This window comes from Enhydra lutris, unplaced genomic scaffold, assembly GCF_002288905.1.
Source record: "Enhydra lutris kenyoni isolate GAN:26980312 unplaced genomic scaffold, ASM228890v2 scaffoldscaffold52, whole genome shotgun sequence".
Classification (NCBI taxonomy): Eukaryota; Metazoa; Chordata; class Mammalia; order Carnivora; family Mustelidae; genus Enhydra; species Enhydra lutris.
In genome coordinates, this window is record NW_019154136.1 from 8,188,095 (window position 1) to 8,202,260 (window position 14,166).

Here is a 14,166-nt window from a genome sequence, read left to right on the forward strand (position 1 = left end):
GGGCTCACTCACACCCGACGTTTTCCTGGATGGTGGTAGTGAGGGCAGGATGCGGACTGTTGGGGAGCCCGGCGCGGGAGACCGACCACCCAGAGCGGGGCGCACTGGGAAGACCCGGGCGGCGCCGCCCTGCCTCGGAGCGCCGGGGCTCGCGGCCGGGTAGCCCAGCCCACGGCCCTCCGCCCGGCCGCCCTGTCACTCAGTTTTCTCGCAGCCAATGGCGCGGCGGCCTGTCACCCTCACCCCACCCCTCGAGGCAGAGCCGGGAGGAGGTTGGCGGGGAGGGCGCGGGGCTGGAGTTGAATGATTGAACTTTCCAGCGGAGTTGCGGCGGCCGCGAGGTTCCCGGCAGTGCGGCCCCGGCGCGGAGCTGGGAGCCTCGGCCAGCGCCCGGCGCCCGCGCCCCCGACCCGCAGCCATGGAGCCCGGGGCGCCCGGCGCGGCCCTGACCCTCTGCCTCTGGCTGCTGGCCTGCGGGGGCTGCCTGGCCCGCGGCCCCGGCGCCGCGGCGGCTCGGCGGCTGGACGAGTCCCTGTCGGCGGTGAGCGTCCAGCGGGCGCGCTGCTCGTCCAGGTGCCTCAGCCTGCAGATCACGCGCATCTCCGCCTTCTTCCAGCACTTCCAGGTAGGGGAGCCTCCGCCCGCCCGCGGCCGCCCTGCGCTGCGGGCCGTGGCCGGGGGCGCGCGCGGCGCCTGCCTCCCGGCCTCGGCGCCCAAACTTCTCGCCGGGCTCGGCCCGCAGATCCCACTCCCCTGCGGCGTGGATCCCACCATCGAGGCGGTCGGACCCCCCTTTGCGGCCGCCTCCTTGCTCCCGAAAGGAGAGAGAAGCGTGCACATCTGTCCCCGACTCCCGTTTTCCCCGGTGGAAAGCCCCGTGGAGAGCCTCTTGCGGATTCCGCGGGTGGGTGTGTGCATTTCTTAGTTTCCCAGGACTTCGGCGCGCGGCACTCGGGGCCGGTGGCGGGTCCCGCGAACTTCCCCGCGCTCCCGGGCCCGCGGCGCCGCCAGCCCCGGGAGCGAGGCCGGGAAGCGCGTCCAGCTGCGCCCGGGGACCCGCGCGACCCGCCCAGCCCCGCAGGTGCCCGCGGGTGGACCTCTCCGTCTCTACTGAGCGCCGCGTTCACGTTCGGCGGGCGCGGGGCGCGCAGCCTACCCGTGTAGCCGCGGAGGCGGCGAGTCGTGTGTTCCAGAGTGTGTGTGTCGGGGAGGGTGGTGGCGGCGGCGGCGGCTCTGCGCGCCCCAGTTCGGAGCCCGGGAGCTTCTGAGTCAGTGCGTAGTGTGCGGAGTAAGCTGGGGGACGCGGGACTTGGAGGGCCACGTTGGGGTGCTCCGACGAGAGTCCCGGGGTCAGTGTCTGCCCCCAGCCCTCGCAGGTCCTTCCAGCTTGAGTGTGGAAGAGCGTGTGTGTGAGTGTGGATGTTGGAGGCTCAGGGGGTGGCACGCTTGGCGCCCGTGCATTGCCAGGTCCCTTGGGGGGAGCTACAGCGCCGAGGGTCCCCACAGGTCTTGCGTGGGAACCCGGGATGCTGGGGGCGCGTTCGCGCCGCTGGCGGGTTCCGCGGGGGCGCGTCCCCTTGCCTTCCCCCGGCGACGCGAGTGCGCGCTGTCCGAGCTCATTCGCGCTCACGCCTTACTGCTCTCCAGGGCTCTCGGTCTCCGCTTGGCCTTCTCGCTCCTGTCCTTAGCGGCTCACCTGTTCCAAGACTCGGGTTCCTTCTCGCCGCAGGCAACACTGCGGAGGCCGGGAGGAGACCCGGGGCCTGCCGCAGGTTTTCCGTCTTAGGAAGTGAACCGGGCAGGGTAAAGGGGGCTTCCAAAGGGGCCCTGGGTATTCAGTTGCGAGAGCAGGCGGTTGTGGTGACGGCGGAGTTTGGGGCGAATGTGCGCAGGCTTCGGGGTGTTCATCCTGGCCTGCGGGCTAAGGAAAGCTGGCGCCCGGGGGCCCAGGCGCTCAGGGCTGGGATCTGCGGAGCCCGCAGCCGCTCGCGAAGTCTGCGTGTGCGGGGGTGCGCGCTCTCGGGGAAGCGACCTGTGGTGGGTTTCAGAGAAGCTGGCGCACTCCGCGTCCCTGCCGGTTTGGGCAAAGGGAAACCCGAGTGCTCGCGTCCTGTGCTGAAATGACGCCGACATCCTGGAGAGGGTTCCTCCCTGGCCACCTGGTTTCAAATCCGCCCTGCCCTGCCAGGCCCTCTCCCGGGAAGATGCTGCACTATCGTTTCCTCAACAGAAAGCAAAACACAGCGACCCGTTCCTGGAGAGGAAGAGTATCTCTGCTTGCTTTTTCTCCTTCTTTCTTTCCTTTTCTTTCTCTCTCTCTCGTTCTAATTGAACTGTCCGTCGCTGTAATTTATTTGTTTTACAGTTTAAGCGGCTAAAGAAGCAGTTTAGATCAAGCCAATTCCCATGAAAGGCTTTTCTTGTGGTCTCCTGGCATGATTTCTCTTCGGAAGAAAAACCGCTGACAGAATGCACATCGCCCAGACAATCCTGATTACATTTTAATTAGCTGGGGTGGAAGAAGCTGCAAATTACTGTTAGGACTTAGGAACTGCTGTTTTGGACATCGACTGCCAAGCCACTCGTGGAGGGTTAACCCTAGCCTGGTAATGCCCATCTGATTTACCTAAATTGCAGGGATTATGTTTTCCTAAGATGTGAAAAGGCAGCGACACACTCTCCTTAGAAACCCTCCAGCTTCCCTGTCCCTCCCCCTTGTTAAATAATTGGGAGATGATGGAGGGGTCAGCTGCCACCAATTCCTTACAGGGCACGTGGTGTTTATTAAGAGGCAGGAAAGGTGGGGTGAGACGAAGCTTGCGAACGAGCCCCTTCTCTCAGGGTCACCCCACCCCCTTGTGCAAAGAAGGCCCAGCAGAAGGCCCTTTCCGGAGCAGGTGGCCATTTTCAACTTCTGTCCCACAGCACTAGGGCTCTTTTAAAGGATGGAAGGCCTGTCTCCGTCCTTGAGGCCAGCCTAGGGTGGGGACGCTTAGATGTGACAGCTGTGAGCGCTTGGCTGTGGAGACCCTAACCTGTGTCATCACGGTGTGGACAGAGGCTCAGAGCTGCGGGGGGGCAGTGCCCTGGAGCGGCCCACGGGCTTGCAGACGGGCGCTGCAGTCTCACGGTCTGTGCTCCAGCTGCACACGTTTGCCGTCTCTGAGCAGTGATGCTGCTCACCTGGGGCCTTTGCTTCTGCTGTCCGTGGGGGCTTCACCCGTCTGCGCTGGGGCCCGCAGCCAGGCCCGGGCGCCCAAGCGACTCACTACTGATGCGTGGGGATGGGAACGGTGACGGAGGGTTCTGAATTCTCTGGCCCAGCCCCTGACCTGGGAGAGTTCCAGATTTCATCACGGGTGGTGAACTGCTTCACGTCCCGGCTAAATGCTGGCTTCATTCATAGAAAGAAACAGGGCAAGTCGGCACCTCCCAGGGTGTCTGTTCCCAGCCCCGGGTGCGGGGCGCTGGCCACACTGCCCCTTCAGGTTAGCACCTGCCCCACGCACAGCGTCGCTAAAATCCCACTCACCTCGGGGGTTGCGAAGGACATCCTTCTGTCCGTGCACGAACAGGAGATCTGGGCTGTGGGGTCTGGAGCAGGGCGTGTGAGCTTTGGAACGAGGCCGGGCTTGCCGCCGTGTGGATGGGTCACTAGGGCCTATTGCCTTCCTGAACGTCCAGCCTCTTGTGTGTCCCATGGAGGACAAGAACCTGTCCGGCAAGGTGGAGGTCGTAGGCGGCGTTGGGGTTACTGGAGTGATGGTGGCGAGGGAGCCAACTCTAACCGGGAGATTCGTCAGTACCAGCCTCTGTTCTAGGAGCCCTACAAGGCTGTGTAAGAAAGGTACTGTTTGTTTCCCAGCTCATAAGCAAACACAGGTGCTGAGAAGGCAGGTTGCTCCCACAGCTAAGAGACGGTGCGGCTGGGCTCCGAACGAGGGTGCCCGTCAGGTTTTTATTTTTGTTCTCTCTAGGATTGGGTTGGTTAGCGGTTCATTGCCTTCAAGAAAGACTGCCTCATTCTCAGGACCACGTGCAAAATGAAAACGTATGTCCAGTGTTTCAGATAGCAAGAGAAAGGTGTGTTGTTAAAGAATCTAGAATATACAATGCTCTTCCTCCTTTGGTGGTACTTGCAGTGTGTCCCGGGGTTTCCTATTCGCTGTTCAGTGCTGTTCTCAGTAGAGAAAAGTGTAACAATTCAGTGACGAGCGTGGATTTCCTCTTCCTCTTTATATTATTCCGCGCCAGTGCTCCGTGCCAACATGGGAGCATTTCGCTTGCATGCCAGCTCCGCGGCATTTCACGATTTCTGTTTCCTGGCCTGGAGGCACAAGCGAGACCCAGGAAGGTGGGGAGGGGGAAGAGCAAGCCCCCTCCCGCAAGGTGCACATGGGTGTGGCGTGCCCAGCCCCACGACAGGGTCCTGCGGGATGTTCATAGGCCTCACAGGAGCCTGTGGTCTCCAGGTGCTTGGGTGCTTGCCCAGAAAGAACACGTGCTTGGCACCCTCTTCTGCAAGCTTCTTTACCCATGCCTCATGCCTTGTTTGGGGTGTCGTGTTCAGGAGGTGGAGCCAGGGATCTCCCCACTTCCTGACACGAAGCAGGTGAGCAGCCCCATGTCCAGCCTCCTCACTGGCAGATACCTGCCCCAGGGATGGGTTTGCTCACCGGAAGCCCTGGACCCCGCCTACTAAAGACATGGTGCTGTTTCCCGCGTGCGATGAGGACAGCCTCCGCTGCGTCCTGGCCTCATGCGTGCGTCGGACCGTCCTTGGACCCTGGTCCAGGTCCCAGCAGTGCCCAGGGTATGATAGTCCTTTTAGGGCAAGGAGTGGGGAAGGAGAGGCTGGGTGGAGGGACAAGGGAGTGGGGAGCCAAGAACCTTTCCTGAGGAGCAGGGGCAGGCAGGATCCCGTGTGCTCCAAGGCTCCAAGCCTCCAGAACAAGTTCTGGTTTTCCATCAGACTGCCCATGTGACACAGCCACCCAGGATACAGTCTTCGAGATCTCAGTGTGCTGGCCACAGAGCATCAAGCCTGGTCATTGGTCCCCCGAAGCGGTCCTGGTGTGGATTTTTGTACCTCAAGGGTGCAGAACCCTTGGGAGGGCTTAAGCCCACTTGCTTAAGTGGAGGGGTCCCTCATAGGGTTATGGGGGGTCCCTTGTAGGGATATTAAAGAAGACGGAAAGGAGGGAACATCGTCTGAAATGAGCTCTCTCTTTCTCAGCGAATGTCATTTACCTTCAGAGTGACTCGCTCTCGTATGCTAGGTGGGATACGCCTTAGCAGAGACCACTCTCGTCTGTCCTGGTTCTGCTCATTGTGGCAACCATGCAGGCCAATCTCGAGCCTTCCAGACAGAGTCATGGCACTAAGGATTAGGAGACCCGGAACCTGTTCTTTCTGTGCCCGTGTTGTCTCCAAGGAGGCTCAGGAGAATAGGAGGTCACATACAACACAGTCATAGCTCGTGTACAGCAGACGAGCGGGGAACGTGTCTGCTTTTTCCCAGAATTCGGCACTGCTCGGGGGAAAAAGTCGATCTTCTCGTTGGAAGATAAGTAGCAGGTTGCTGGCAGCCTGGGCCCTGTGGGTCTAGAATTTTATTAGTGCTAAGAGATTCTTGTTTAATGGGACATTATTCAGTCTATAAAATACCACGGGTAGACACGCTTAGGTGGCCGATGAGAGAGATCAGACGCTTCCCCTACGGTAATTGGAAGCTGTTTGCTTTGGCAAGGGGAGAACTAAGCTGATGATTAGCTCCTTCTACTAGGAGGACCAGCATCTCCTCCAAGAAAAAGCAAATAAACAACGATCGGATCAAAACCCCTTAGCAGCCACACATCAGCTCAGGCCCAGAGACTTCTGGAAGGGCACTTCCTTGGTGAGTTTACCCAGCCCTGGTGTGTCTCTTCACCCTGCAGGGAGACTAGTTACTCGCCACAGTGGCTGAGGGTTTGGAGAGTTCCCGAAAGAAGGGCCGTTGTCCGCTTTGGCGTTTATATTTCCTGGTCTGGGTTCCCTGGATCTCTGGCTGTCTTTCTAAGAATTTCTGAATTTAACCAAAACTAAGCATTAGGCTATTCAGGGCAAATTTTTCTGTTTTTAATGTAGTGGTTCTCCTTGAGTGTGGTTTAAAAGTTTATCTTATTGTGACTATTACAAACATTTTAAAAATACATTAAAGGGGCTCCTGGGTGGCTCTGTCGTTAAGTATCTGCCTTCAGCTCAGGTCATGATCCCAGGGTCCTGGGATCGAGTCCCGCATTGGGCTCCCTGCTCTGTGGGAAGCCTGCGTCTCCCTCTCCCACTCCCCCTGCCTGTGTTCCCTCTCTCACTCTGTCTCTGTCAAATAAATAAATCTCTTTAAAAAAAAAAAAAAGGCACTTACTGACTTGTTCATTTCTTTGTGCAGCATATCGTTGAAGAAGAAATATATATGTATACTTCTATATGTTTATATTGTATATACTCACATACACCCGTATGTAGTTACGTATGATACCCTACATGTGTGTGTGTGTGTTTGAAGGCCTAACCTGGAGTTAAAAGTTACTGTCTTGCGATGATTAAGGCTCTAAGGTTATTATTCCTTGGAAATGACTGCAGTGTGTAACCTACCCTTATTTATTTCTGCCAGTGGGTATAAGACTGTAGGGACGGGCGATGCCTGGCAGGCTCAGTGGAGGGAGCTTGTGACTCTTGGTCTTGGGGTTGTGAGTTCGAGCCCCACATTGGGTGTAGAGATGACTTAAAAATTTAAAAAAAAAATCCTTTAAGAAATAATACTGGAGTTGGACAAGCTGATGAAGGGGTTAGTGGGCTCTGCTTGTGTTGATTCAGACGTGAGAGGTTCCTTTGCATAACTTGGTAGGGCTTTACAGAATTCACACAATTTTGAGGGTGAGGGCTTAGACCACAATCCGTGCAGCACATTGATAAGATCAGAATGCATTTTATATATGAAACACAGGACCAAGAAATCGCAGATGCCCCCATCGCCGTGCCCTTGTGCAAATGACTGCATACGTTAGCCTTGGGAAGACATGTCCGAGCTCACAGGCCTTTCGAGTTCCAGCTTCCGCTGCCTCGCACACGTCTGTTCACGGGCTCTGGACCCCGTAGTGTGGAAGTGTGTAGTCTGTCAACATATGGCATTTATTAAGGATGACCTAGTTTCTCCTCTTTTCATTAATCAAAGATACCCCCAACTCTTTCAAGCTTCCCATCAGCAGGAGGTCGCCCGCCTGACCAAGCGGAGCAATAAAGACGTCTTCCTGACCTTTTAGTTACCTGGGGACCGTCATCTTAGAAAATGTGCAATTTCTCTTGGATTCTCTGAAATTCTGAAAATCGGTCATAGACCTATTCCTTCTCAGTAGATGTTGTTGGTGACCTGTCCCTCCCCTCCTTAATCCCAGCTTCTGTATCAGTGGCTAATGGCTTACAGTGGCTCCCCCTTAGAGACTAACCTTTCTCCGATGGGTGCCATCTTGCTATTGGCTCCCAGCTGGAGGCCACGGAGGCCAGTCTCCTGCGGGAATAATTCTGGGGCCATTTGTACTCCCCTCTCTTGGGACCAGGCCTCTGCAGGTGTCCAGCTAACATCCCTTACCTGTTTCGCTCCTTCTCCGGCTTCCTTTTCTCTTTCCACTGAGGGCTTCTCCCAAGATAGCACATACGCAGGAAGCCCCTTTCCAGCCTCTGCTTCTCGGAAACCCAGTCTCCGACACCTGCCGTAAGAGTTAACCTGATCTAAGTCAGCACCGTTTTGTTTTCGATTGGACGACTTGGTGCTTTTAGAAATGACTCGTTCAAGCACACAGATGGCAGCGGGAAGCAGAGAAGGAGAACCAGCCTTCAGAACCCTCAGGTGTTTTCCTTCTGTCCCTGGAAAAATCCCAAGATTTTATACAAATTAAAAAAAAACTTTCTAGATGAAGAAGCCCTTAGAGTCAAAACATTTTCTGCTACTTGGATTTAGTTTGTGTCGCCCAATGATTTCAGTAAAAAAGGTCAAGCACTGCTTGGGTCTATTCCGTTCGTTTCCACGAATATAGGTGGGTTCCTGTGCTTTCGAAGATCGACTATAAGTAAGGTTCCTGCTCACGGGGATCGTAGAGTCCAGTAGGGGCTGAGACTGGGAAACAGCTTCGGTCCGCACGTGACTGCAAGGGGGGTTATTCGTATGAGATCTCTGGGGAAGGAGCGTAGCCCTGTAGGGAAAGTGTCCTGGGCGGGGGTGACTCTTGGGCTGACCCGCAAACGCTGGCTTCCTCCCGCCCAGAGCAGCCAGCAGCATGAGTGCGCGCAGAGTCTTGCCACAGTTTAGTCTGTGTGTTGGGGACTCTGAGTGCTCCTCCTGGACGGGGTAGAGGGGCAGTTCCTCAGCGAGCAGCCAGCGTTGGGGAACTTGTCCCCGGGAGCTGGAACAGAGCTCACATCCCTTGTTGTGCAGGTCGGGGTAGGAACGTGCCCTGGCCATGACACTTGGAGGTGTGTGCGCGGATCTTCTCCCAGGTTCCCTGCCGGTCTCGGCTACGCTGCTGGCAGACGCGGTGGTCTTCATCGGATCTTCCTGGAGCTCCCGCCCGGACCTCTGAGAAGGAGCTTCAGACGAGCATAAGAAGGTGCAAGGGGGCTGCCCGTTCCATCGCCTCACCGTCATGCCTACGGCAGGACCCCAGCCCGACCTTGTGGGGGTGGCCCCAGAGTAAGAAACTCTCCCGAATTACGGAGGCGCAGGTTAGAGCGGACTCAGCATCGCGTTGTACAGCGTCTTGGTGGTGACAGAACACTGTCACATGAAATATCTGTTTGACCTCCGTAGCAGCTCTGTGAGGTCACGAGCGCTGTTTCTCTTTCACAGATCAGAAAACCGCAGGTCTGGAAGAGAGGTAACCAAGGCTTCACAGCCACAACCCAAGCACCCGTCGTCATCTTCCCAAATATTTACACTAAACGACCCTGCTTCTCAGGTTATTAACAGTGAGAGAAGACAGAGTGGAAATACCAACTGTGATGGAATTGAGACTCATGCAGTTTTGGGGGGAAATATCCCTCCATTTCTCGTTGGCTCCTGGAGGCACAATTGTGGATAACTTGAAAGAGTAATGATGTGGGAGAAAAAGCCTTTAAAAATACCAGTCCATCAACACCCATCCCTTGTGCATGTAACCATCCACATTTTTTTCCAGCCAATAAGAATGTGTCAGAGACCATCCCCTTTCAAGGATCTTGGGTTCTAGCGAGCCCAGCACAAGCGAGATGTGTCTCCTGCCCTCCAAAGCATCATTTTCTGCTTGTGAGAGAGACAGATGTTGAAGCAAAGAGTTGCAGAGAGTTCTAAACTGAAGAAAGAAACGATTATAATCGTGTATCACTTAAAATCGTCATACCTGACGGTTTAGTGTGTGGTCATCATCTCCTAGACGAAGTGTTGTTTTTGTCCCAAGAGTGGATTTTGTGTCTGTCCCTCTGACTCGTCCAGCGACACGGCAGAGCACCACTATGATCCTTGCACACATGTTTTGGAACTTGCTGGGCTCCTTCGTGCCACAGGGTCTGAGGTTGCTGTCCGGGAGGCACAGCGGTCTGGGGACTTGTGCCTTCTCTTGTTTCCTGCTTCCAAATGGCGGCGGGATACGTTTGTGGTATTTGCAAGTGGCGATTGTGGCTGGTGTGTACGTGACTGGCACTTCCAGGAACTCACGGTGCCCTCCATGCTGGGTCTCTTTGCTTTCGTTTTGGGTCTGGGAGTGTGTTTATGCCTTACGGTTCTTTCCAGCCTCTCTGTAAGACACCAGATTGCACAGTGAGGACGGCTGCCCGTGAGAAGAACAGGGTGACAAATTGGCATTCTTTCATACCCTGAGGGCTCAAATCTATCCTGAGGGGAGCCGGAGAAACCGTAGCCTATCCAGAGAGGGAACCTTTAAATTCACATGGTATTTCCCTTTTTTGTTTGAAATTGTAACATTTGTCACTGAAAATGCTTTTTACTCCCCAACTTAATACCGGCCAACTTGAGAAAGCATTGTTACAATGACCTCAAAAGTACATAATTTTCTCCTACTGCCTTCTTTCTTTGAAAGGTAAGGTGGATAGGCTGTCACCACATAGATTGTATCATGTATAGTGACTCGAATCTTTATCTTGGGGAAGTGCGTTTTCCTACGTGGTTTGCCCAGGATCTCAGGTGACCTTCAGCCAACAAAAATCCTCATTTCTCCTAATTTAGCATCTAATCATCATGGATGGCTTTTAAAATTTCATAGTTAATGTCTGCTGTGTCCAAAGAAGTGATGAGTGTATGAGTCCAGAAATAAAAATCCAAGAGTCCCTCTAATGAAAGAAAAGACATTAACTTTGCAAAGCAATGCGTCACTTTCCAAAAATGTCATTAATCATACCGGCACGTGGGGCCAGAGGAATATTGGGAATTCACTTACTTACAAATTTCACGGCCTTTTTTCCCTTATTTTTTCACCTTTTTAAAATCCACTACAATATTGTAATGCATTAATTCATATGTTTGAAAGACATAAAATTATTTTTGGTGCTCCTCACTCCCAGCAATGCCAGTGACGTGCTTATCTAGAAACAAACCAGATGGCTTACGTTCTTAGCTGGGAGGTTACTTACTGACAGCTCCTCTGAAAGAAAGGCTAAAACAGTTGAGAAACTCTTAATGCGAACAGAATTCAACCTTTCAGGTTCAAGGTGGTTTTACCTACTCCCTGCGTTCCTGCCGGATCAGCGTCCTTGTTCATGCCGTGTATGTGCCTCGACTCTTGTTTTGTTTTCTAGTAACACATAACTGAGAAACAGCCCTTTTTTAGACTTAAGTAAATGTCTCCGCTCCTGTCTTTCAATGCCTACCCCACTGCTAGGCAGGGCACTCTTGAAATGTATACCGATACCCTTTGTGGACTTGCAAAGAAAATTGAGAAAGAGACGTGCAAACGTACAATGCCAGGAGAGATTTAAAAGAGGGCACACACCTTATGCGGATCCGTTGCCTGTGCCCGGGGCAGGTTCCCCGCGTGCTGGTGTAGGAAACCAGATTTGCGGAGAAGCTTGGTATTTCAGGACCATTAGCTGGCATTCCAGCCGATGGACGGCTTTGTAGTATGCAGATACCGAGCCCCTTGATAATCACGAGGGAATAATAATCATAATAATAATTATATCCCCCCCCATTTGGAAATGTAGAAATGTTTCCCGACAAACTTCCCTGCAACAGTTTCTTTTGCAATAACTCAGATTTCCATCCTCTTTCCTCCATGGCGAGCCCTTGCTGGACGGCCGTTTCCCCCAGTGAGCAGTGTTTTGCGCCCCGTAGGGGAACAGCCTTTTATGAAGGGAGCAGAAGACCACGCCAGCTACACGGAGCTCGAGTGGTGTCCAGGCCCTGGGGCTGAAAACCAGCGTTGCCCAGCAGGCCTGCTCTGAGGGCGAGTCAGGAAAAGGGAAAATTAGGGATTGCATCACAGCACAGACTGGGTGCTCGCTGCCTGGAGGTTTAGCCTGTTAATTATGAGAATGTTAAGTTTATACAGAAGTTACTGATTACTTTTTTAAAAAGACTGATCTATTTGAGAGAGAGCGAGAGGGAGCACAGTGTTGGTGGGGGAGGGAGAGAGGGAGAATCTAGAGCCCATTGTGCACTTAGCGTGGATCCCGACACAGGGCTCGATCCCACGACCGGAGTAGAAACCAGCGGTGGGATGCCTAAGTGCTTGTCTCGTCCAGGCAATCCTGATTCCTTTCTGAGAGAACGAGACAAAACTGGGAAGGGGGGTTGCTGTGCTGTGTATGGTCACCATGATTACTTTACATTTCTTCAGTGGCAAGACTTGCAGAGAAAGACGCAGAGATCTTGTCCAGCTTTAGAAGCAGTCATTGTTGGAAGGCGGGCATTTTTCTCTCCCATTTTGGCTTCCGTGTTTCGGGCTGTCACAGCCCTTTGGAACAAGAACCGCGCCCTTACGGTCTTAACCCATGTACCCTGCAGTTCCTTTCTTATTTCCTGGGCCATGGGGGGCCCTCAGCAGAGGCTTGGTGAATCTGTACAGCACATCTTTGACTAGAAATGCATTTTCCTTTTCTGTTCCCCGCCACCTCCCCCTGTCTTTTTATTTTGACACGTGTCTGTACCAGTTGGAAAGCAGCACAGCCAAAGCCATGTGCTGATCATTCCAGAAATGGCCTACATCTGGGAAGTTATTTTCCCATTGGGCCAGAATCTCACAGAAAGTGGGGAACTTCTTTCCTGTGTTGTTGTTGGGTGCACATTTTTGTATCCGGGATTATGAGATCATGTCCTCACAGCTGCAGAGAAATTAAGCAAATTCTGGACGGAATGGATTCACTTGTTAAATGCTGCGCTGACCGTAGGAAAACATATTGGGAGGTGAGACTACCTTACAAAAGATATCCATTTGTATTTCGATCTATTATTCAAGAGCCGTGCACTTGTGTAATATTTGGACCCTATTTTTAGGAGGGCAAGGTTTGTATAGTTTAGTCCCATTATGTACTCTACAATTTCAGAAAAAAAAAAAAAATGAGACTCCTTTGTTGAGCAACCATATGAAATTAGGGCTGAATGTTTGGTTTGTATGCACGTGGGGCTCCTGCCTAGCTCAGTCGGTCGAGCGTGTGACTCTTGATCTCGGGGTTGTACGGTCTAGCCCCACGTTGGGTGTAGAGAGTACTTAAAATGTTTTTGTTTGCATGTACATGTCGGTCGGTGTACTACGCATCCGTGCCTAGCTCAGGCTTTCTCAGTCCTGGCAGTACTGATATTTTGGGCCAGGTGGTTCTGTGTTGTGGGGCTGTCCTGTGCCTCTTAGGTTGTTCAGTTGCCTCTCTGATCTTTACACACCGGATGCCAGTAGAATCCCTCTCATCCCCGTCCCAACAAACAAAATCTGTATCTAGCTATGCAGCTGTCTGTCCAAACATTGAAATCAGGACGTGCCGTGGGGCAAAATCACCCCTCCTGACTAGGGTAGCTCTCTCTTCTTCACATTTCTCTGGATCTGTATGTGTGTCTCCATCCGTGTCTGTATTTAGGCAGGCGTGTCAAAATCTGGAGACACGTACATATGTACACACGTATACGTGAGTCTTTTGTTACATGTTCCTGTGCCCTGGGTGGAGAAAGAAACCCGGAGCCAGAAACGGACAAGCTGATTGCATTCACCATGTTCTACGTACAACGTGGGAGTTGGAAAGGTGCTCATTTATGCCTCCACTGGAGAATTTAGAGAAGAAAAGGCACTTGTTTCTATGAAACGCGATTTGAAGAAAAAAATGCCGTCCTTCCATTCTACAGCAGACATTCTTCTGAAAGGAAACAACTGCATCTCTCTCTCTAATAATGCTGATTCTGCACTGAATTTTGCTCCAGAAACCAATATTGCTGTGTACATTAACTACCTAAAATTTGAATTAAAAAAGAAAAAAGTAATCGTGCTGATTCTGAGGCTATGTCCTAGAACTTGTGGATGTACGCCTTTAAGAAAATACAGGGTTTTATTTTTTTCCTTTAAATACCTGCTAATTTAAAATTTTATATATATATATATATTTTAATTTTGTGAGCTGGTCCTAAAGTCTGCTTCTCTTGGATCTTCTTTGCAAGTAAACTGCTTTTCTTTTTGAAGAAGTTCTGTCTTTGAACCTTCTCTGAGACCGTTTCACTGCTGTTTGCTCAATTTCCTGACCTCGAACATGGGGGCAGTGAGTGGGTCGAACTGTGTCACCGGGTCCCACTATGATGGAACTGAGTGCGAGCAAGACCTCTCAGGGAAGTGGCTTCCCAGCAGTTTTGACTGTTGCTGTTAAGATGAGCAGGGCACCTGGGGCGCCTGCGTGGCTCAGTGGGTTAAGGGTCTGCCTTCGGCTCAGGTCGCGATCTCAGGGTCCTGGGATCGAGCCCCACATCGGGCTCTCTGCACAGCAGAGAGCCTGCTTCCCCCTCTCTCTCTGCCTACCTCTCTGCCTACTGTGATCTCTTTCTCTGTCAAATAAATAAATAAAATCTTAAAAAAAAAAAAAAGATGAGTGGGGCACGGAATGCGTGCCTGGTGCCAAAGATCTGGGGGTTTAACAATGAGTAGTGTGTCCCCTTGAACCTTGGTGCTT

The 14,166-nt window shown here is 52.8% G+C and overlaps 1 protein-coding gene across 1 annotated transcript in view; it reads left to right on the top strand.

The window, feature by feature from the left end:
* The first annotated feature begins 418 nt into the window (after window positions 1-418).
* LOC111157196 (anosmin 1) overlaps window positions 419-14,166 on the top strand; it is a 171,190-nt gene continuing 157,442 nt past the window's right edge. The window contains exon 1 of the mRNA XM_022518486.1: window positions 419-625. Coding sequence (XP_022374194.1) covers window positions 419-625 — 207 coding nt within the window. The remainder of the gene's footprint in view (window positions 626-14,166) is intronic.